Source organism: Gymnodraco acuticeps, unplaced genomic scaffold (genome assembly GCF_902827175.1).
Source record: "Gymnodraco acuticeps unplaced genomic scaffold, fGymAcu1.1, whole genome shotgun sequence".
Classification (NCBI taxonomy): Eukaryota; Metazoa; Chordata; class Actinopteri; order Perciformes; family Bathydraconidae; genus Gymnodraco; species Gymnodraco acuticeps.
In genome coordinates this window covers 708,853-730,553 of record NW_022989979.1, presented here as the reverse complement: position 1 = coordinate 730,553, position 21,701 = coordinate 708,853, and the positions used below count along the sequence as shown (strand labels likewise).

At 38.7% G+C, this 21,701-nt stretch overlaps 3 protein-coding genes across 4 annotated transcripts; all 3 read left to right on the top strand.

Moving 5' to 3' along the window:
- The first annotated feature begins 405 nt into the window (after nt 1-405).
- Nucleotides 406-7,256, top strand: smim14 (small integral membrane protein 14). Its single transcript, XM_034211607.1, has 5 exons — nt 406-540; nt 1,450-1,546; nt 3,943-3,991; nt 4,117-4,271; nt 5,069-7,256. The coding sequence occupies exons 2-5, from the start codon at nt 1,472-1,474 to the stop codon at nt 5,105-5,107; spliced, it is 318 nt and encodes a 105-aa protein (XP_034067498.1). The 5' UTR covers nt 406-540; nt 1,450-1,471; the 3' UTR covers nt 5,108-7,256.
- Nucleotides 7,257-7,737: 481 nt separating this feature from the next.
- On the top strand, nt 7,738-14,529 carry map9 (microtubule-associated protein 9). 2 transcript variants are annotated; one of them, XM_034211726.1, is made up of 13 exons: nt 7,738-8,068; nt 8,838-8,928; nt 9,157-9,678; nt 9,786-9,946; nt 10,282-10,390; nt 10,490-10,557; nt 10,669-10,730; nt 10,817-10,979; nt 12,338-12,424; nt 12,523-12,684; nt 12,780-12,925; nt 13,359-13,494; nt 13,600-14,529. In XM_034211726.1, the coding sequence occupies exons 1-13, from the start codon at nt 7,997-7,999 to the stop codon at nt 13,717-13,719; spliced, it is 1,899 nt and encodes a 632-aa protein (XP_034067617.1). In that variant the 5' UTR covers nt 7,738-7,996; the 3' UTR covers nt 13,720-14,529. The 2 variants fall into 2 exon arrangements, 1 of the variants encoding a protein (XP_034067617.1); XR_004568564.1 differs by lacking the exon at nt 13,600-14,529 and having other exon boundaries at nt 12,780-13,022; nt 13,359-13,497.
- A 132-nt stretch (nt 14,530-14,661) lies between these two features.
- ugdh (UDP-glucose 6-dehydrogenase) lies at nt 14,662-21,680 on the top strand. The gene is made up of 12 exons (XM_034211737.1): nt 14,662-14,945; nt 16,719-16,880; nt 17,346-17,447; nt 17,559-17,759; nt 17,838-18,035; nt 18,615-18,762; nt 18,872-18,966; nt 19,434-19,564; nt 19,767-19,906; nt 20,663-20,754; nt 20,852-20,962; nt 21,067-21,680. Exons 2-12 carry the CDS (start codon nt 16,719-16,721, stop codon nt 21,178-21,180), a joined length of 1,494 nt encoding a protein of 497 aa, XP_034067628.1. The 5' UTR covers nt 14,662-14,945; the 3' UTR covers nt 21,181-21,680.
- The last annotated feature ends 21 nt before the right edge of the window (nt 21,681-21,701 follow it).

Sequence of the window (21,701 nt, the reverse complement as noted above, 5' to 3'; positions counted from 1 at the left end):
ATACAAAATTAAAAACAATACAAATTATATTACAAATGGTATTACTTTGTTTTTGTTAATAACCTGACTGTTTTAAGTAGAGAATAAAGCTAAAGTAGTAGATTAGAAATGGTCTGTTTGTGAATTTAAAAAACTGCATAATTAAAGCGCAATCATGTACAGATGTTGGGGCCAGACTGTATAAAATAGGTTGGGGCCTTGTATATATAATGGGGCTCGATTCATCTGTCTCTGCGTAATGATCTATACATCCATGGTAATGATAGGAAGACTGTTTGTTTACTTTCCAGTCGTTTTAGACGTACCTTACTGTGATTTGCCAGACGACCTGTCCATCAAACGTCTAAACCAATAAGAGACGGTTAAATCGTTCCTGTAGCTCCCGGATATCTGTCGCTGGTTGGCTCCTGGCTCACGTGCACCAAACAAATCACAGACGGTAGATTGACATTTCTGCAGTCTGATGGTTTCTGTGCAGAACAACAGAGCAGACAGGCCCTTAAAGACACCTAACGTCCTATCAACATCAATAAGGCGCAAGTAAGTTGTGTTTCGATGCCTTTTGCGGTCACATCTGTCTCTAAATTATATATTCATTTGTATTATTCGAGAAAAAAACACAACGCTGTACGAGTCTTCTTTGCTGACTTGGTTAGCAATGAGCTAGTCTGATGTTAGCTAAATTAGTTCGAGAGCAATATTATATGATTGTCAATGTAAGCGTTGGTTAGTAAAAGGTGCCACTCTAGAAATATGCAAGCAGACACCCATGTAAAATACAACTTGTTCTTTTTTTCATGTAATACAACTCGGTAACAAGTGAGATTGTTATTGAGTCGAAATGTAGCCATGCAAGTTAAGTTAAAATAACGTGGCAATTGTTTGTTTTTGTTTTAAGATTTATATTTTCGCTTTATGTAGTCCAGCTGATTGACCGCTACTTCCTTGTATAATTCTAATGTTAGAATTAGGCTATACTGAATAGATTGCAATACATACATGATGAAAACACAATGTCCCGATACACTGCAAAGAATGACACAAAAACTGGGCAAAGACGAGACAAAATCTCAATGAAATAAATACATGGACAGCATCAGAATCCACTCATAAAATATCCAATAATATATCGTGAACAAAATGTCCAAATATATTTATATTCTCTGTTCTTTGTGTAAACTTTTTAAGTTGGTCAAATTAAAGTGCCATCGCTGCAGAGCAAAAATGTGATAACTTTTGACTGGCTACATAAAAAATGGTGCCAGCCCTCACGTTAAGCAAACACCTACTTAACATGCACCGCTATAAAACTGTCTGTTGACTGTACTAAACTGAGCAGTCTCCTCCCTCTAACCTGTGTGTGCACAACACTGACTAGACGGAGCATTAGACATCTCTCACTTGCTCATGAACATCTGAGTTAAAAACAGTTCTTTCATTTTGTTTTAGGGTGGACAACATCTGGTGAGAAATGGCAGAGGGAGGCTTTGACCCTTGTGAGTGCATCTGCACCCACGAGCACGCTATGAGGCGACTCATCAACCTGGTAAGTCACGAGTGTCCTTCTCTGTCACTTGAAATCTTACGAGGCAGACTCATTACAGAGTGAAGGTAAAGTGACAGGTATTCCAAGTATGCAGTAAGTAAAAATATCTTCCGTTGAAGTGGAGAGAAGGCAGCAAAGAGAGTCAGGCATGAAGGAACTAGCAAGAAGAAGGAAATGAAAAGCTACCGACTGACACTGAGCCACATATCCTGGTTCCTGCTCAGTATTTACCTTGTGATGCTATCAGTTCTGCCTTACAGAGAAGTTAAACTCTGACACACTTTGTGTTATCACAAATGCATTTTGCTTGTAAATACCCCCAGCACTTTTTAAATGGAAAGTGTGTTGAAGTAGATTAGGTTGAAGTTATTTAGAGAACGTACTTTAAAGGAGGAGTACAGATTGTGATCATGTTGTGTCAGTTTTCAAGTGACCTCATTGGCTCTTTTGTGCACAGGTGTAACTTGCATGGCGAGCTGCAGTTGGCTTAGAGCTTGAAGCAACCCTAGGGGTTTCTGATTGGCTTGCAACAGGAAAGGGTGTTGTCCAAATAACCAAATCATTTACACAGTATTTGCCAGTCAGTACTATACAATGTTTGTTCGGAAGGAAGCAGAACTCCGATGTTTGTTTTTTCGCACTTTCCACATGTGATTATGTGCTGTTGTTAAAAGTAGGTTGTGACTTTGTTATTTACTTACACAATAGGTGTCATCTCACAATGAACTCCTGTGGATTAGCCTATTTGTTATCAGCGGTGTCTTAAAAGTCAACCTTTGTTTTCCCTCTTCCTAGAAGAGAGAACAATGGTAAGCAGAGAAAGTGAAGCCCCTCTCTCCATGAGAAAAACAAACAATTTACACACTCTAAACCCAGATGTTGTCTTTAATTGGAAAGGTTACAACCTGCATTACTTTCTAGAATAAATGTCTCTGCAGTAGTCATATTATTTAACAACTCCAGCTCCTATCCTACTGAAACACGACCGAAAACACATTTTCTCACCATTACGCCACAATGCTATGTAATGTGCATTGAAGTTATTTTCTGCCAAATAAGATCCACAGGGATATGGACAAATAATATAATTTATTAACATAAAAAAACATACATTTATGCTCTACTTGAAAGCCACCCAACTTCAATCAGACAACAGTCATTTTACCTCATCATTTTAAAAGCACAAACAAACCAATACTTATCAAAGTAGTCTTTCCTCTGTTCCAACAATCACTAACTCTTGTTTGAGAGTTTGAAGGAGAGACTGATAGCAGGTATAAAAAGGAAGTAACAATGCTGCTTCCTAGGCCCTTTCTAATTTCATCAAATCCCCCTCCTCGACTCCTCGGTCCTCCGGTAGTGACTCGGAAATGAATTTTAGCGCGCCATGTTGAAGGACATCTAATTTCTCTAAATGCACTTCGAGGATCGAGCGTCGAGGAGGCTCTCTGGAGGAGCTATAACCGAGGATACACTGATGGGTCCTCCACGGTCCTCCACGGCTCCTTCGTGGATGCATTTCCGGGAACAGAGATGTTTCAAAGAGTCGTGACGCACGGCCGGACTTATCTCAGCCAATGACAGCTCTGCATGCATCCCCTGGATATTATTTTATTAACTGCTCTCATCGCAACGCGATGTTTACAGTGAGAACAGCTGTGAGGTCCGTGCAGAAAGCAGAGCAATGTGTAAAATATATATCACTCAGTATAACAGGCCTACTCTCTTTATTTGCTGTAGTTTAGCAGATAACTACAAACAAAGAGTCCATATTTTTCTAAAACCATTTATTGCTTCACATAATAAAATACACAACGGCTGTAGCCTGATTATATATGCTTTAGGAGCTGTATGTGTGTAGGTGTGTGTGTTGTACAGTGCGTAGATGCAGCGGACAGACAGGTCTCAGTTGGTTTGGTGTCCTCTGCTTACTTTTAATACTTGTAAATACAACTTTTGGCCCGTCATTTATTTCCCTCATTGTAGCGACCAGAGAGAGAGGGGGGGGGGGGGATATATATCCAGTCTCTGATAGTGTTACGTTATTATGAGAGTGCATCATTTCTCTAACCGCCTGCTGCTTCCCCTCCTCTGTCCTCGGCTCCCCTCCTCGACTCCTCCATTCGCATCTCCTGTGGGAGAGACTAAGTCTCGAGGATAGGAGTCGAGGAGGGGAGTTAGAGAAATGAGAAAGGGCCCTAGTGTTTACAAACCTGCATCAATGTTGGTCTGTAGATTCTTGATGTTGAATCTGCCACATAGAAGAAGAAAAAAACAGAAAGGCATACTTGTCAACTTGAGAGGAGTTTATAAATGTGATGAGTTAGGTGGAAAATGAACCAGACATCTTCTCTTGTGTTAAGTCTTCTTTGTTCTTTCTGTAATGTCCCTTTCAGCTCAGGCAATCTCAGTCCTACTGCACAGACACAGGCTGCCCTCAGGAACGTACGTACAACCACATTTGACCCATTGGTTTAGTTTTTTTTAAAGTCTCTTGTATAATTGATTCGGAAACATGAGTGTAGTTAATAACATATGTTACAATGCAAATTATTATTTATTTTTTTCAGTGCCAGCTCCCGGTGGGTCGGTGGGCGGAGGAGGGGAGCTGACCCTCCCCCTGATTCTGATGGGATGGGCGGTGGTTGCTCTGCTCCTTTTCCTGTTGCGGCCTTCCAGTCTTAGGCGTTCTCGTCCCACAGGCAAAGCCTCCGGACCCCACAATGTCAGTATTGATCACGCAACCAAACATATGATTTAAAAATATATATATATAATAATAATAATAATACATTACATTTATAAAGCGCTTTTCCTGGTGCTCAAAGCGCTTACAAGCAAGTAAAACAAAATAACAACAAAAGTAGAAATTGCTAAGCTAGGGGGAATAAGGGCAAGGGGTTAGTTGATTAGGAGTAATATAAATATATGTATATATAGGTTCAGTACTGCTCTGCCTTCAAATGATAATGAATCAAAAAATAATTACACTTACTTACTCAAAGAGACACAATTTGCCTGTATGAGGATATAGGTGCTATATATAATATTCCGAACATTTAATATAGCATTAAACAACTACTTGCCATGTAAGGATATAGTGGAGTAATGACTACATGAGCAGTTTCAACTTCTCAATGATAATAATATTACATGTCAAAGGTTTCTGATAAAAAAGGCCTTAGAAAGTGTCTATGTGAACGTTAAATGTCAATATTTCCTGGCTCGTTTGATCTAATATGAGTTAGTAAGTTCTGTTTTGTGATAGTTAAGTTACAGAAAACAACATTCTAAAAAAATACAGAAAGCATTCACATATTGTTATGATTCAGTTGTTTGGTCAATATTTGTAAAGATAAGCAATTATCTATCTTAGTGAAAAGGTGACATAGTACGGGTAGAAGCAATACAGTTAAAATGAGTAATATCATCACAGTATTTGTTTCATAGTTTGCTACTTGATATCATCATCAAAACTGTATGTTTTCCATTGAAAATACTTATAATTGTCTTGTCTTGCAGAGCGATAGAAGAGAGCCGCCAGCACCACCTGTTGACTAACAGTGGAGAATACAGCCCCCCCCCAGCAGCTCTGACGGAGCTGCACAGCTAGCAAGGGACCGTGACCAGGACAGTGCCCCCTCCCCTCTTATTTAAATATCTTTTGCTTTTCTACCATTTTAAAGCAGTTACATTTTGGGGTGGATCTGTCTATGATTCATGTAACTAGAGCCCAACTGATAGACAATTGATGACTCCAATACAGTTATGATATTTCTAAATGATCTAAGATCTAAAAATGTATACCAAGTGACAAGGTGTAGATAAAGGCAGGTATTACAATTTTGACCTATAATATTGACCGACAATATCAGAATGTTGATATAACCATTGGGCTCTATGTGTTATTTACCTCAAGTCTTTAATCAGAAGTTGAGGCTTTGTTCTAGGTTCCTGATCTCAGCTCTGATGCTGACTGATCTGCAGTCGCATGAACTCTAAATGAAGGAACATGTGTTGGTGGATATGAGAGGGGAGGTTACGTTTTGGTTGAAATGCTTGCTGAGTAATAGAAGGTTGCGGGTTTTCTGAAACATTCCTCTCTTTCCCCTTTCAAGTTACTAGTCCAAACGGTGCTAGTTATGATGTCATGTTGACTAATGTTATTAAAGCATATTCAAAACGGCAATATTATTCAATGGAATAAGTTCATATGGATGCATTGAATTCAGAATTAGGTTTACAGTTATATGGCATATTGATTTAAATGCAACAAAATCATCTTCTATGTTTACATCCAAGCCTTAGTTATATAATGTATTACAGAAAATAGTCTGGTCTGTTACATTAACTTAATTTCCATAAAAATGTATGACCATTGATTACTGTCCCTAAACAAGTGTATAAGACAGCAGTGCTGGATCTTAAAGAGTCTGATTAAGAAGATAAAACTCAAGTCAAACTTATGACACGTAGTTGAAATGAACTGAATTGTAGGCGTACAGTTGGGGTGTATTGAATGGAATCATTGTAAAACTATTTACTCAGCACAAACATTTTAATCCCTGTACTGTAATTATTCTGTGGCTGAAAGATACAAAAACGGAATTGTGTACTTGAATAATGGTAGCAGAAAATTATATTTTATTAGCACTTTTGTTGTGGTATGTTTCCTTATGAAGGTGTGTACTGATTCAGGTTTTGTTTTCTCACCGGGAAATGTAATGGGAACAATTTTAAGTTTATTCTACAACTTCTGTATGACGATGATTTCAAACCAAGTTAAAAAGAAGGAAGCAAGGGCCAATTTGAATATTAAGAGTGGATTCCAATTTAGAAAAAAAAACTGCTCTTGTGAAAGAACAGCAATATTTGATTTTTAATTTTAAATGTTAGTTCAGAGGGATTTTCTGTCATAATATATGATAATATAACAATGTTTTTTTTCTTACAGGATTTGTTAATTTTTCTTGAACCAGAGCTCTACTATAATAGTCATGTTATACATTCTGTCAGCTAGATTAAAGGTGAATATGTATCTAAATCAGAACAATATGGTGGTGGATGTTTTCTTAACATGTATGTAAAGGTGGGTGAAAATGTATAACCTAATACAACTGCACGACAAACTGCAGCCTCAAATAATTTCCCTTCTTTGATTGATAAAAAATATGAACATTACAATTGGTGGATTTTGTATGTAATATATCTTCTATTAGCTATTGGATTGTAAAATATATGCTTAAGGGTTTCCTGTTTTGCTGGTCACTGACTATCTGTGTCATGCCACTGTCATGGCAACATGGCTATTAAAGTGTAAATGGGCAGTGGATTATTATCTTGGGTCCCAGTGATATCAGAAAATGACATCGAGTTACTCTTAAAATTAAAATGTATTTCTTGTTACATTGTGTATACATTTTAAGAACATGGATATGATCTGTAAAAACATTTTTAGGTGGCTAGATACTCCTAATTCCCATCAGCCAATAATGCCCTCTTAAGACACTGGTGATTGAAAGTAGAGGTGAAGATAGAAACCTCAAGCAGTTGTATATAATTAAGGGAGAAGCCATGCTAGATAGTTGAGATTACCTAGTGAACTATCTACCACAGGAGACCTTGAGTTACACTGTTTTTGTCTGAGAGAAAAAAGGGCTTCAACTATGCACTTTTCCCATAACAAAATAAAAAAAATTATTCAGTCTTATTGCCTGGCTATGTTTATTCATAATCATGCACATTCCTGCATTCATTCAGGAAGATAAACACCATATCTGTATTGAAAATATTATTTTCTGGCTTCTAATCCTTGAGAAAACATTGAAAATGCATTGTTCCACATAGACCAGAGGCACAGCCATATGTGAGTCACCAAACTGATTTTTTTTGTTTTAAATCAAGATCTGTATTTTGTAAGTATTTATAACAAATGTGAAAAAATGGGAGTTATCTAAAGAGCAATAACAAATATAACACTATACGACTGTAAAATAGAAGGAACCTTACAATCCCATAAAAAGGAGGTGTGCAGTGTATGTACCGTGAACATTATAGCGATTGCAATGTTTTTTCATTAGTTTTTTACTCATCTTATTCTGAATTTATCAAATCAAAATGTGCAAAACTGCTATCTTCTGAGCATGCGCATTGGTTACACGGAGAAACGGAACTCTCCTCGTTTCCTAGGGTTACCATCAACAAGTCAGTCAGCCCACTGTAGCTAATGTTAGCAAAAAACAGTCTGCCTTTCGATAGAAGCTACCATATCCGAATAACTGTATCGTAATCAGACAACAGGTAGTCAGAATTATCAACGCATATAAGTAATCGAGCTATGTGTCTCGTGCGCATGGGAAACTTAGAAGAGAACCTAGCTACTGGTTGAACACTAGCTAGCATGCTAATCTCAATGAATGCGACCAGAGGAAATTGTTCATAGTTTTCAGAATGACAAATCAGCAGTTCACGACACTGGCTTACACGAAAAGCCCCAAAACATCGAGGAGGACAACATTCCAGGTAACAGCTTTATTCATTGCACTGTCCGACCAAATGAAAAACCATGATTAAACCAACAGCCCCCCAGGGAGGGTCGTGAAGACTCGTTACCTTAACAACAACTTATTTGCTCCTGCCTGCCCACTTTGGATTGTTGTATTCTTTACTGGTTATGTGTATGTTTTCATTGGTTTGTATTCGGAGCAGTGGTGGAAAGTAAATATGCACATTTACTGAAGTACTTGCATTTTAATTTAATGCTACTTTTGACTTCTACTCCAATACATCTCATAGGTACATATTGGACTTTTACTCATCTACTTTAATTAAACATCTTTAGCTACTTTTCAGAACTTTTAATATAATGCATCTCTAACAAAAAAAGCTAGTGGAATAACTGTTTAAGATGCAAAATATATCCAACATATACGTCACCAACAAGTCAATATTTTGCATCAGAACTTTGTTTGTCTACCAGAGTAAAATGCTACTTGATGCAACAATATTATCTAATAATGTCTATTATATAATAATAAATCACACATGGAGGCCATTTTTCTGCACAATTAAGTATATTTTGCTGATAATACTTTTGTACTTTTACTTAAATACGTTTTTCAATGCAGGACTTTTACTTGTAATGGAGTCTTTTATCATTATTGTATTGTATTATTCAAGTAAATAATCTGAATACTTCTTCCCCCACTACTTTGGAGAAGCCAAAGACACATTTCCAGTGAGATGGACAATAAAGTCAATTTGAATCTAATCTGACATTATGGCGTTGCAGGATGAACTTCAGGCTGCTGTGTCTGCCAGGGCTAGCAAAACCGAAACAGACCAATACTCCTACTCTGATGACTTTAATGAAGATGAGGATGGTAAGAAGACAGAGCATTAAAATATCTTGATAAGTTTGGATTGTGCAAGTGACCCTGAAGATTTAGATCTCTTAAGTGTCTTTGTGTACATTATATTTGTGTTCTATCCAATGTACTGTACTTCCTCTTAAGACATAAGTGTTAAATAACATTTGTTTGTAATTATTTGGCAATTGATATAGTTTGTTGCTTCGTCCTAGCCTGTCATCTCCTTTTCTTTTCACACAGATTTTTTAAATCAACTCCTCAAATCAAGAAAAGAGAGGGCTAGGGCTTTTAAGGCTGGGAAGAGTAAATCCAAAATCAACACCTTCGAGGTTTCGGACGATGAGGACAAACACGGCAGGACAAAGAGAGTTTCATTTCTGAAATCCAAAAGAATTGACACTCCCTTGGAAGTAACGACGGCACCAGAGTTGGGAGAAAACGATCCGTCCGACACTTCCGACAGTCGACATAACAATTATAATGACTCATTATCCACCCAGCGCTCAACAAACGTTGGTGAAGATAACGTAAAATATAAAAGCAGTTATGGGGAGACTGCTGATCCACATATCAGGAGACAGAGCTCAGTAAAATCTCTGTCGTTCCAAACATCAGATGACACTCTACCGGACATGCTATTGCCCTTACCATCTGACAACAGTGTGATTGAAACTCCAGTTCCCGATGAGAACAGCAACTTGGAAGAAAGTTACCAGAGTGCGCAGTTATCAGCAAATAACCTGACACATGTGTCAACAGCAGGTCTGTGTACACCGTTTTAAGTATTAATCACAAGGGGAACATTAAATGTGACTTGGGTAGGATTTTTAATGTATTTTTTTTAACAAACTGTCATTATTTAAATACAGAGAGGGAGCCACCCAAGCCTAAACCGAGGCAAAGGACTCTCGGATTGAGCCTCCACCCTAAGGAGAAAATAGCTGAAAGTGGTGATTCTCAGGAAGTAAGCAGGCCCCAGACTTCTTCTGCATCCATTCCCCTCTCCACTGACTCATCCAGCAACAACACTGTAAGGACACTCATCTCTCATTGTTTGATTAGTCAGTATTTTAAAGGGATAATCCAACCCCTAATCAAAAATACATATTTGTTCTCTTACATAGTGCCATTTATCAATCAAGATTGTTTTTGTGTGAGTCTACCGAACTACACCTGCAAACATAGAGGCACACTTTTTTCTGTGCTGTGATAAGGTTGGCAGCTGTAGTTCAGTAGAAAGAAGATAGCTGACATTTAGCACTACTGTTAAAAGGAAAAACATGATTTATTTTGGGGTGAACGGTCCCTTCTGAATTTATAACGTCTTCTCATTGCTGCCCATTGTTGTTATGTTTTTCACCGTAGTGGACAAAAGGAGATAGCGCACTTTCATGCAGCTTCAGCAAATCTTTTTCAAGCAAGAGTGAACAGTCACAGCTCTCTTCAAAGTCCACTATTGATTCTGGATCCCGAGGTAATAACTGGTATATTCAGCATCAGCACCATAACCTTTTTTTTTAAAATAGTATTTTTAGCTTATTAATCCTACTCATATTTCTTTCTTTTTTCTTAGATGACTTTATTTCTGATGACAGCAAAGAGCAGGAGAGCAAGTACTCCACATCATTTGAAGAGTTCAATGTAAGTCCTTAATCATCAGGTGTGACTGTGGTTGCAAGTGACACGTCAGAAGTGCTCGGCCTCTTGTTTTGATTATTAGTCTCAGTAAATGTGTCTATTATCTTCTTTCAGGCAGGATCGGGAGATGCCTCACATCAAACTTCTCATGTCCGTGAAAAATCATTTGATACCAGGTTGGCTACAACAATGGATACTTAAATAACACTTTTTTGACAGAACACCGTAGTAACTTAACTAAATGTCATGTCATTTAAATTAGGACATCAAGTTCTCTTTCAAAGACTACTCAGAGATCTCAGAGTGCCTGCTCCAGAAATGTGGAATCAAAATATTTGGGATCGCTCAAACTTCTGGATCGTAAAGTCTCACTCCAGGAGTCTCAGCCTCAAACAGCAGATTCCATCCGAGCTGCCATTTACCAGGTCAGTGTGAAATGAGACCGTGTTGAGAGCCACATTGCTACAGTTGAAAATGTTAAAGTGTTCAATGTTGAAGAAAAATATACAACCAGTGCAGTTTCTCTCTTAACCATACTTCATTCTGTATTGATCGTTATGATTACACTCTACCTCTTTGCATTTTGAAAAAACAAAGTCATTTGCTCAATTCGATATATATATTTTTTGTGTTTTTAAATATATATAAAGAATGAGACATAGACTTATTATATATATATACATTTATATTCTGTGTAATATATATATTTACTGCATATCTTTTTTTGTCCAAGACCTTGATAACCTGCTGCTGTTGTAACATAAGAATTTCCCAGTTTTGGATCCATAAAGGACATCTATCCATCCGTCTATCCATCCGTCTATCCATCCGTCTATCTATCCGTTTATCCATCCGTCTATCTATCCGTCTATCCATCCGTCTATCTATCCGTCTATCCATCCGTCTATCTATCCGTCTATCCATCCGTCTATCTATCCGTCTATCCATCCGTCTATCTATCCGTCTATCCATCCGTCTATCCATCCGTCTATCTATCCGTTTATCCATCCGTCTATCTATCCGTCTATCCATCCGTCTATCCATCCGTCTATCCATCCGTCTATCTATCCGTCTATCCATCCGTCTATCCATCCGTCTATCCATCCGTCTATCCATCCGTCTATCCATCCGTCTATCCATCCGTCTATCCATCCTTCTATCTATCCGTCTATCCATCCGTCTATCTATCCGTCTATCCATCCGTCTATCCATCCGTCTATCCATCCATCTATCCATCCGTCTATCCATCCGTCTATCCATCCGTCTATCCATCCTTCTATCTATCCGTCTATCCATCCGTCTATCCATCCGTCTATCTATCCGTCTATCCATCCGTCTATCCATCCGTCTATCCATCCGTCTATCTATCCGTCTATCCATCCGTCTATCCATCCGTCTATCCATCCGTCTATCCATCCGTCTATCCATCCGTCTATCCATCCGTCTATCCATCCGTCTATCCATCCGTCTATCCATCCGTCTATCCATCCGTCTATCCATCCTTCTATCTATCCGTCTATCCACCACCGTCTATCCATCCGTCATCCATCCGTCTATCCATCCGTCTATCCCCCTTCCATCGTCGTATCATCAGTCTATCCATCCGTCATCCTCCGTTCTATCCATCCGTCTATCCTATCCGTTCTATCCATCCGTATCCATCCGTCCTATCTATCCCGTGCTATCCCATCCGTCTATCTATCCGTCTATCCATCCGTCGATCTACCAGTGAATTATCTTATGTCAACTAATATTCCCCCTTTACGTAATGTATTCCTCACAGGAATGGCTTGAAAAGAAAAAGAAAAGTCAAGAGAGAACAGTGCAGCAAAAGAAGCAAGAGGACATCCTTAAAGAGAAAAAGAAAAGGGTGAATAATCAGTTCGTAAATACAGACCCAACTTTTTGAGAACAATATTAAGAAAACAAGTTATTTTAACATATATGCATCTTTTAAATACTAAACAGGAAGAAGAGGCTAAGAAGGGAGATGCTGTAGCATCATATGAGGCTTGGAAAAAGCAGAAAGCACAAAGTCTCAAAGCAAAAGCCAAAGAAAAGGAAGATGCGATCATGAGAGAGCAAAGAGAGATTGAAGGAAAACAAGAAAAAATGCAATCTGCTAAACAGGTACATTTATTTTTTTATTTTTTTGTTATTCTGAAAGCTACCACAAACACTTCTGTGGGAAGATATGCTAATCAGTCATGTTGTAAAAATGACAGGTGTTTGAACAATGGAAACTCGAACATGATCATCTCCTCAAAGAAAAGTCCAGGAAACAAAAAGAAGCTGAAAGTAGACTTCAGTTTGGAAAACAAGAAAAGGAGAAAGAAAGGAAAAATGACAGCAAATCTGCCGTTTCTGGTTGGTGAGTGAAAATCCTTTTCTTTTCAGGGAAGGAACACTGGCTGTAATGTCTAAACAGTCAAACCAAAACAGTCCGACAGCTACTGACGCTGCACAATGTGAGAACGCCTACCAAAAGATTACACACTATCACTTGGTCGCTAGAATGGCAACATTGCAGAGTTTTTGGTCATAGAATGGATTGTTCTGTACTTGATTATAAACATTTTATTGGTGTCTAAAGGCAATTGATTTAACTTTTTTTTTAAATCTTAAAGCTGTATGTGGATATAAGTCTTGAAGCAACACAGTATTGTACCATCAGACTCAAACCTATCTAGTGATGAAATTGATCAACCACTAGATGGTAGTCAAAGCGTAATGTCGAGACACAATTCATAATTTTCTATCACCTCTAATCTGTTGTTATTTGTTTTTCCCCAAAAATGTTTTAGGCATGATAAGAAGAAAGATGTTTTCCATGAAATAGTGACAATGAAGCGTAAAGAAATACAAAATAAATCAGAGGAGGAACGCTACATGAAAGAAGAGAGAGATAAAATGGCTTTAGAGATGTATGAAAGCTGGCTGGTAAGTACAATTACTTGTGGCACCAGTGACGAATGGCATTGATTATATCTAAGGAATCTGGAATGGTTAGTAATACTGATAAGTGATTTCCTTTTTTTCCAACAGGTACGGAAAGATCTGGAACAGAAGAGACAAAAAGAAGAAAGACGAATACAAACGATTCTCCGAGATAGCCCACCTCCTCCATGGAGCCCTCCAAATAAAACCGTACCATTTCGAAAATAATATTTTTACATTACATTACATGTCACTTGTTAGACGCTTTTCTCCAAAGCGACTTACATAGCCTACTCAATACTGTGGGCAATCCCCACAGGAGCAATTTGGGGTGAAGTGTCTTGCCCAGGGACACAACGACATGCTGACTGTAGTGGGGTTTGAACCTGTGACCTCCTGATCCGAATACCAACTCACCACACGCCTATTTGAATTGAATATAACCCCCTTCAGATATCTGTCGCTTCTGAGATACCTTTTTCATTGTACGTGTTGAACTGTTTGTTGTGTTTAACAATTGATCATGGTAACAGTTAAATTATATATATTAGCAGCTCTAGTGTAAGTTTAATTGTAATGTGTTTTATATGTTGCATTATGTTTTGAAAGTTGTTTTTCTGTGACATGGTGACATGTCAAAACCAAAGGAAACTAGCAATAAAAATAAACTATATATCTATGTTAGCCATGATGTTAGCATGTTATACAAATTAATTTGAAGCAGCAATAGGAAAACTACGACTATATAAGGCTAATTTGTCTGAACAATCTTCTATTGTTCATGGCTGAACTGCTGTTGATGAGTTGTTTTCTTTAAACTACAAGACCCAACAACATCACACAATCTTAGAAACAGATCTCTTTAACATTCAGTGCTTATTTTATGTTAAACATGATTCATTTGTTGTATTTGTGTTTTTTCTCACTGGTTTTTTTTATTCCTTTTTTTGGAGTCACAGTGTACAGTTTGATCAATTAACAGGTCGTTCTATTAAAGTGACTATAGCAAACTAAATAAATAACAAACAATAAGTACAACATTAAAGGTAAAAAACACATTGTCAACCACTGTTTTGGGTTATACTAAAAAAGTGTTTCTATTAATTTGTGTAAATGCTGCTTTGGTGCTTTTACTCTGAAAACCCCGCACCGGAAGTGTCTCTTAGCTGCTGCTGGGCGTCCTGCTGATTGAGGTGGTATCATAGGGTGGTATCCATATAGGCTGTAAGGTAACGTTACTTGCTGAAGTACTTCAGTTTAGGTAAAGGTACTGCAGGAAAAGTTGAGTGAGAGACCCTGATGGTGTGAGTTTGATCAACGAGTACACGTTTACATTTAGTTAAAGACGGTTATAGGTTTTTAATCCATCACCGGCTGCGGAACCGAAGACTCTTTCGACACAGCTAACATAATCTGCGCATTCTTCAAGTTGACTGACTGTCGAGTTGGCAAAGGTAATGTAACGTACGCTAACTGCTAGCTAGCTGCTTCATTCAACACAGACCTCCATTCATTTGTTTCTTATTACTCTGCTCAGTCACCGTTATGAAAGATGTAAACTACCGTAATTAGTGTCCTGTTAATGTGTAATGTATTGGTACCCTACCAACGCTGACACCTCATCTGCAGCACTTCTACCGTGAAGTAACTGAAAGGTAAGAGGGATAAAAGGTCACTATACATCCGTATTAGACGTGGCTGATCTGCAATGAAAGGCTCTTTATTTCCAGTGTTCTGCAGGGCTGTGACGGTGCAACTGGTAGTGTAACACTGACGAGTCAGTGAGCAAGACTTGAACAGGAGAGTTTAATAATGAAGATCAAAGTGTTAGAAATAAACAAGCGTAACATTTCTGAAGGGGCTTTCCTACTCCTTGTAAAATGTAGAAGGTGGACACTTTTATCACAGTTAAATATACGGACTGCAGAATAGGGCTTCAGCGAATGACTACTTTCATTGTCAATGAATGGGCAAGTTTCCTCTATCAATTTGTTAAGCCCAAGATGATGTCGTAACATTTCTTTGGAACAACCTATAATTTATATTGAGTTACATTGTCACAGACAAGCAGCATATTCTTATAATTGAGCTGGAATAACTACATGTTTGGCATTTTTTTCTTGAAGGTTTATAAAACATAGTTTTAAATCATCAAAGAAAAAATGTGTTGAAGATTAGAGTTAATCACTACATTACATTTCTAATGTTAAAGTTGAAACACGTTTAATTAAAGTACATATAAAGTAAAACGGGGTGTTTATTCAGAACAGATGGCAATATGTCAGGCAAAATGTTCTCTATTTAGATACTGTATCAAACATATTTATGCATTTACCTCAAGATTCATAGGTTTATTGCCATAACATATACAAAACTATGTGTAATTATGTAATGTATGATACACTTTGATCGCAGGTTCCTCATCAGTGCAATTTACAAGACTGTGCCTGTGCAATAATGATCTTTTTAACTTTTTCAATTAAATCATCGCAAAATTATCATGATACACAATTGCTCTTCTGAATTGATAATAACCAGCACATACTAACTCAAAATGTAAAAAATGTGATGTGAAATATTTTGAGGAAATATCATACAGAGACTGGTATTGCTTCACTTTACATAACCACTTAATTCAATGTCATTAACAAACTGGACTCTAACTGGCAACATTTCACAATTCACTCTCAAGCTTCTCTTGCTCTAGTCTACACGGTAATAAGGGTACAGACTTGTGAAGGTCCACTTGTAACCAAAATGTTGTTTAATGTTTTCCAACAGATGATTTACTTTATGTCCAACTACTGCATGCCCACATCTAATAATTTTGCTCATGACTATATCCTATTGTAGTTCAGGGAAACTACTGTTCTAATATAATTTCTCCGTATTTGTGTTCATGTGTGTCTCCATAGTATAGCTGTAAAATATATATTTTCTGCAGAATTTCATTTTGCACTTAAGTGCACAATTAAATGTAAATATTAGAAATTGTTCAAGTACATTTAATTGTACACAGGTATTTACAACATTGAACCTTACAGTGTGGTTATTTCAGTATGTGTTCAAACGTTTTTTTCAGGCATGCTTTACAAAGAAGCATCGGCCGATAGATCATTATAGGATGTTTTTAAAACTCTCAATCCAGTACAGTTACCAAAAAACCTGTCAGGCTATAATTAGTTAATATCTGTAGATAACCGTGTTCCTCTCTCTACATTTTGCAGATGTTTCAGATAAAGAGGATCTGCTGCATTGGGGCGGGGTATGTAGGAGGCCCGACATGCAGTGTGATCGCCCACATGTGTCCAGAGATCACGGTGACCGTTGTGGACGTCAATGAGTCTCGCATCAAAGCCTGGAACTCAGACACTCTGCCCATATACGAGGTAATATATCAATGTAATAACTCAAAGACATTGAGTATTATAACAGCTTTAATTGAACTTTCCAACAGGGAGGGGCTCATATCTTATTTGTTATAATTCCTTATATTCATATCTTCTTTTGAGAGCCATTTGTTTTTAAAGGAGTTGCCTGTGTTATTTGTTGAATTTCTTAACAATGTTGAAAAAGCTGATGTAGCTAGGCATCTTGTCCAGCTCATGTTTCTGTACAATATTGCTCCATTGTGGGATAAATGAAAATGACTTCCAGATTGTTTGGTTTCGCAACCTCTGTACGTCATCCATAGCCACAAAGTATTACATCATCATGACTTCACTAGCGCAAAGGGCAGTTAATGAGTAGTCATGGAGAACTCGTATTATATTTCAACTGTTTATGCCATGTTTGTCCAAGAAATTCACTGACACACCCTCCCGGTCTTTTTTTCCCACTTCCTCTCACTTCAGCCGGGTCTGAAAGAAGTGGTTGAATCATGCAGAGGGAGAAATTTGTTTTTCTCCACAGACATAGACCCAGCCATCAGGGATGCAGACCTTGTGTTCATCTCTGTGAGTCATCGCCGTACACACACATACTGACACACAGTTTGACCGGCTACAGAAATAAATCCGACATTAATGACACATAAGTGAATTTATTGGAGTCGGTCTCCCCCACAGGTCAACACCCCAACTAAGACCTATGGGATGGGCAAGGGTCGTGCAGCTGACCTTAAGTTCATCGAGGCGTGTGCTCGGCGGATTGTCGAGCAGTCTGATGGCTACAAGATCGTCACAGAGAAGAGCACCGTCCCTGTTCGAGCGGCTGAGAGCATTCGTCGGATATTTGATGCCAACACCAAGCCCAGCCTCAACCTACAGGTGTGAAATATTGTCTGAGAATTCAACTCTGTATCCGTTGATCTGCAAGTTCCTAAAGTTCTCGTTCCGCTGCTTTAGGTGCTTTCCAACCCAGAGTTCCTTGCAGAAGGAACAGCAGTGCGGGATCTGAAGGAGCCAGACCGTGTCCTGATTGGTGGAGACGAAACAGCTGAAGGTCAGAGGGCAATCAAAGCGCTGTGTGCCGTCTATGAACACTGGGTCCCTAAAGATCGCATCATCACCACCAACACATGGTCGTCCGAGCTGTCCAAACTGGTGAGTGTAGGGCGGCAACTGACAAATAAAAATGTTTAATTTTTATTAAATTACTTTATTCTTTTGTCAAGAAAATAGTGAAAAATGCTTTTTTGTAATTTCTCAGGCCACATATTTCAATTACTTGCACTATGGGGCCAACAATCAGTAACACAACCTACACGCGGTTCCGTCGCGTTGACGCTTGCCGGTGGGCGTGTCTGGCTCTTGGGGTTAACGAACAACAACCAATCACATTAATCTCCCGCCCCGGACTCACAAAGAGCGCGTTTGATTGGCTGGTGCTTCCTTCAACGCTTGAAAAGTGTAATTTTTCTCAACTTTCACCACAAGCAACGGAGGCAAAGCGAAGCAACGGAACCACAATTCAGTTCGGCAAAGCGTGACGTCACCCCATTCAAAGTGAATGGGAAGCGTCTCCGCTGACGGAACCGTGTGTAGGATGCGTAACAGAGGCATAGTGATGAATGAGCCAAAAGTGACCTAATTGTTTACTTTATATTATTTGGAGTTTCCTCTATTATTATGTCATTGTCGCATGAACAATCTGAAAGAAAAACCTGGTGTTTGCTTGTGTAGGCAGCCAATGCCTTCCTGGCCCAGCGGATCAGCAGCATCAACAGCATCAGCGCTCTGTGCGAGGCCACCGGGGCCGACGTGGAGGAGGTGGCCAAGGCCATCGGGATGGACCAGAGGATAGGGAGCAAGTTTCTGAAAGCCAGCATAGGTAAGAAACTCAGCCAGGTTTAAAGTGAGCGTCTATGTAAAGTCTGATTCATTTAAACTCAGATTAAGTGTTGCTTTCTGTCTCTTTGTTTCTCTAACACCCTGGTCAGGTTTTGGTGGAAGCTGTTTCCAGAAGGATGTGCTGAATCTGGTTTACCTGTGCGAGGTCCTCAATCTGCCTGAGGTCGCCTCCTACTGGCAGCAGGTGAGAACCGCTATTTTCTTTAGGAACTGTACAAGCTAAGAAACAAAGCTAACACCGCGTGAACAGAGAATTCGGTCCGTTCGCGCCTGGTATGCCAGAAGTATCTGAACCACCAAAATTAGGCTGAACTTGGCTCTCCGTCTCTCATGACACTGTTCAAAAAAAGGAAAGGTTACCCCTGGTTTCTGTACTTTTCAGCCGCTGCTTGATGCTATATCCTTGCTACTCGCACCGCGCAATTAATGTCGCTGCAATACTACAATGCGTGGCGGAAAAGTTTTTTTTTTTTTATCATCAATACATTTTATATTTATATTGCTGTGTTTTTTTTATTAAATACTGCCAGGTATGTTTAGTAACCACTCTATAAAAGTTCAAAGTAACTTCCTTTAGGTCACTAAATGCTCTCAAATCCTTGTAAACAATATCTTCTAGTGGTTTATTGCTTTTATTTATGATGTTTCCAGGTGATCGACATGAACGAGTACCAAAGGCGGAGGTTTGCCTGCAGGATCATTGACTGCCTCTTCAACACCGTTACTGGAAAAAAGATTGCTTTGCTGGGCTTCTCCTTCAAAAAAGACACGGGTGACACAAGGTTAGTGCCCATTAATTTGTAATTACTTTCTCACACCCTTGTAGACATTCGACAACTCCCAGTTATTTCATATTTCTTTCCAACAGCTTTGTTATGTTAATTATTAACCTGGGGTTGTTTGTGTGATACACTACTGCAAACATGCTGTGGTGAACTATGGTTCTGGTCAGAGTTTAAATTAGTGTGTGTGTGTGATATCCAGGGAGTCATCCAGTATCTACATCTCTAAGTATCTGATGGATGAGGGAGCCAAGCTGTTCATCTACGACCCCAAAGTCCTCAAGGAGCAAATCATTTATGACCTCTCGCAGCCCAACATCTCCGAGGACAACCCACAGAGAGGTGTGTTTGCGTGCGTGTATTTACCAAGGTTCAAACGCACCCTTTCATCTATTTTTACATAAGAAACAGCAGGGAGTGTGCAGAAAATAAAAAGAGACAGACAAAGGCAAATACATGCAACAAAGACTGGAACTTCAGATTGCGATAACACACAGTATTCAGTGTTTTAAACTTGAAACACAAACTAAAAACTCTCAGAAGTGTTTTGAAGATGAGCAGTCACATTTAGAAATGGCAATTAATCTGCAGCTCCAGCCCCTGAAATTGTTAATAATGCCAGATTAAGATAAGATATAACTGTATTCCCCCGGAGGGCAATTGTTGAGCAATATTTGCAGTTCAAAGATTGCAGTTCAAAGATTGCAAACATAAATGTTTTATAAGGTTTCAATCAAACGTGTGCACAAGGCTAATTGTATAATAGCACACGATGAGGATCATTCTCTGGTGTCGTTCCAAATATTACTGTTTCACCTTTTTCCAACATATTAAAAGGCTGAATGATTTAGAAATATCTGGCGGATTGATCAGTTATAATAAAAAGTCGCCTTTGAAGCAATTTGTATTGGCCATTATGGTCAATGATTGTTATTGAGTGATTCATTAGTGACTCAATTTAGGAGGGAGTTTGAAATCAGGATAACCTTAGTAGTTCCCTTAGCTATTTGGTTTTATTTTTAATGTTTTTAAAGGTAAAACTTCTTATTTTTTGTTACTTATTTGAATCCTAGCTCACAAAATGATTTCTCTTTGCAGTGTCGGATCTGGTGACGGTGACCACTGACCCGTATGAGGCCTGCCAGATGGCCCATGCGTTGGTCATCTGCACCGAGTGGGACATGTTTAAGGTCACAATCACACATTGAGTCCTACCATCTTATAAACTGCTTCATCTTTGGTGGAAAAAATCCTTAAAGTCACCCTTCTCCTCTAATTCCACCATAGGAGCTAGACTATGAGAAGATTTACAAGAAGATGCTGAAGCCGGCCTTTATATTTGACGGCCGCAGAGTGCTGGACCATCTCCACGCTCAGCTCCAGAACATTGGCTTCCAGGTGAGCGGACACAACACACACCACGCTGCTCACATCTCATACATAATCATAATGAACATTTGTGAACCGAGTGCCACAAGTAACGACTGTCTTTCTTTCTGCAGGTCGAGACCATCGGTAAGAAAGTGGTCGCATCACGGATTCCTTACACCCCCGCCGCAGCCATTTGTCGCAGCATCCCCGCCCCTGAACCTCCCACCAAGAAAGCCAAAGTCTAAACCTCCCTCACCTCCACACCCAACACATTCCTCCGTTAACCTTTATATTTCATTCAGGTCCCCCTCATTTTCCATGCCTCATTTAAATAAATTTAAAAAAAGAGCGTGACCAGCTGCTCCCTGCAGTCGGTCTGAGAGGAGGTCGAGCCTTTAGAACAAATGTGTGTGAATGTGACCCAAAAAGAGTTTGGGTCTGTAGAAAGGGGATAAAGCAATGATAAACGGTTTTATTTTTAAGTCAAATAGCAATGAAAACATTTTAGATGCAGTTATACATGCACTGTCTACTTTCTTACAGCATTTACTATGTAATCAAGTATTGTTGCTAAATTGCAATACAATTTTTATAAAAGTATTTTTATAAATCATCTGACTGTAAGTTAATCAGTATTGTCCTCTGTATCAGTGACTTTTTTACTACAATAAAATGTGACATCTCCTTAATGTGTGCCGGATTATTCAGAATTGATGGAAAGAACACAAATAAATGACACATAATTGAAACAAGACAATGTGCACTG

Coding starts and splice junctions, on each gene's coding strand:
- ugdh (XM_034211737.1), top strand. CDS start 16,719: ATGTTTCAGATAAAGAGGATCTGCTGCATTGGGGCGGGGTATGTAGGA. Junction 16,881..17,345: donor ACACTCTGCCCATATACGAG/GTAATATATCAA, acceptor CTCTCACTTCAG/CCGGGTCTGAAAGAAGTGGT. Junction 19,565..19,766: donor AAAGACACGGGTGACACAAG/GTTAGTGCCCAT, acceptor TGTGATATCCAG/GGAGTCATCCAGTATCTACA.
- map9 (XM_034211726.1), top strand. CDS start 7,997: ATGACAAATCAGCAGTTCACGACACTGGCTTACACGAAAAGCCCCAAA. Junction 9,679..9,785: donor GACACATGTGTCAACAGCAG/GTCTGTGTACAC, acceptor ATTTAAATACAG/AGAGGGAGCCACCCAAGCCT. Junction 10,391..10,489: donor TATTGATTCTGGATCCCGAG/GTAATAACTGGT, acceptor CTTTTTTCTTAG/ATGACTTTATTTCTGATGAC.
- smim14 (XM_034211607.1), top strand. CDS start 1,472: ATGGCAGAGGGAGGCTTTGACCCTTGTGAGTGCATCTGCACCCACGAG. Junction 3,992..4,116: donor CACAGGCTGCCCTCAGGAAC/GTACGTACAACC, acceptor TATTTTTTTCAG/TGCCAGCTCCCGGTGGGTCG. Junction 4,272..5,068: donor AAGCCTCCGGACCCCACAAT/GTCAGTATTGAT, acceptor CTTGTCTTGCAG/AGCGATAGAAGAGAGCCGCC.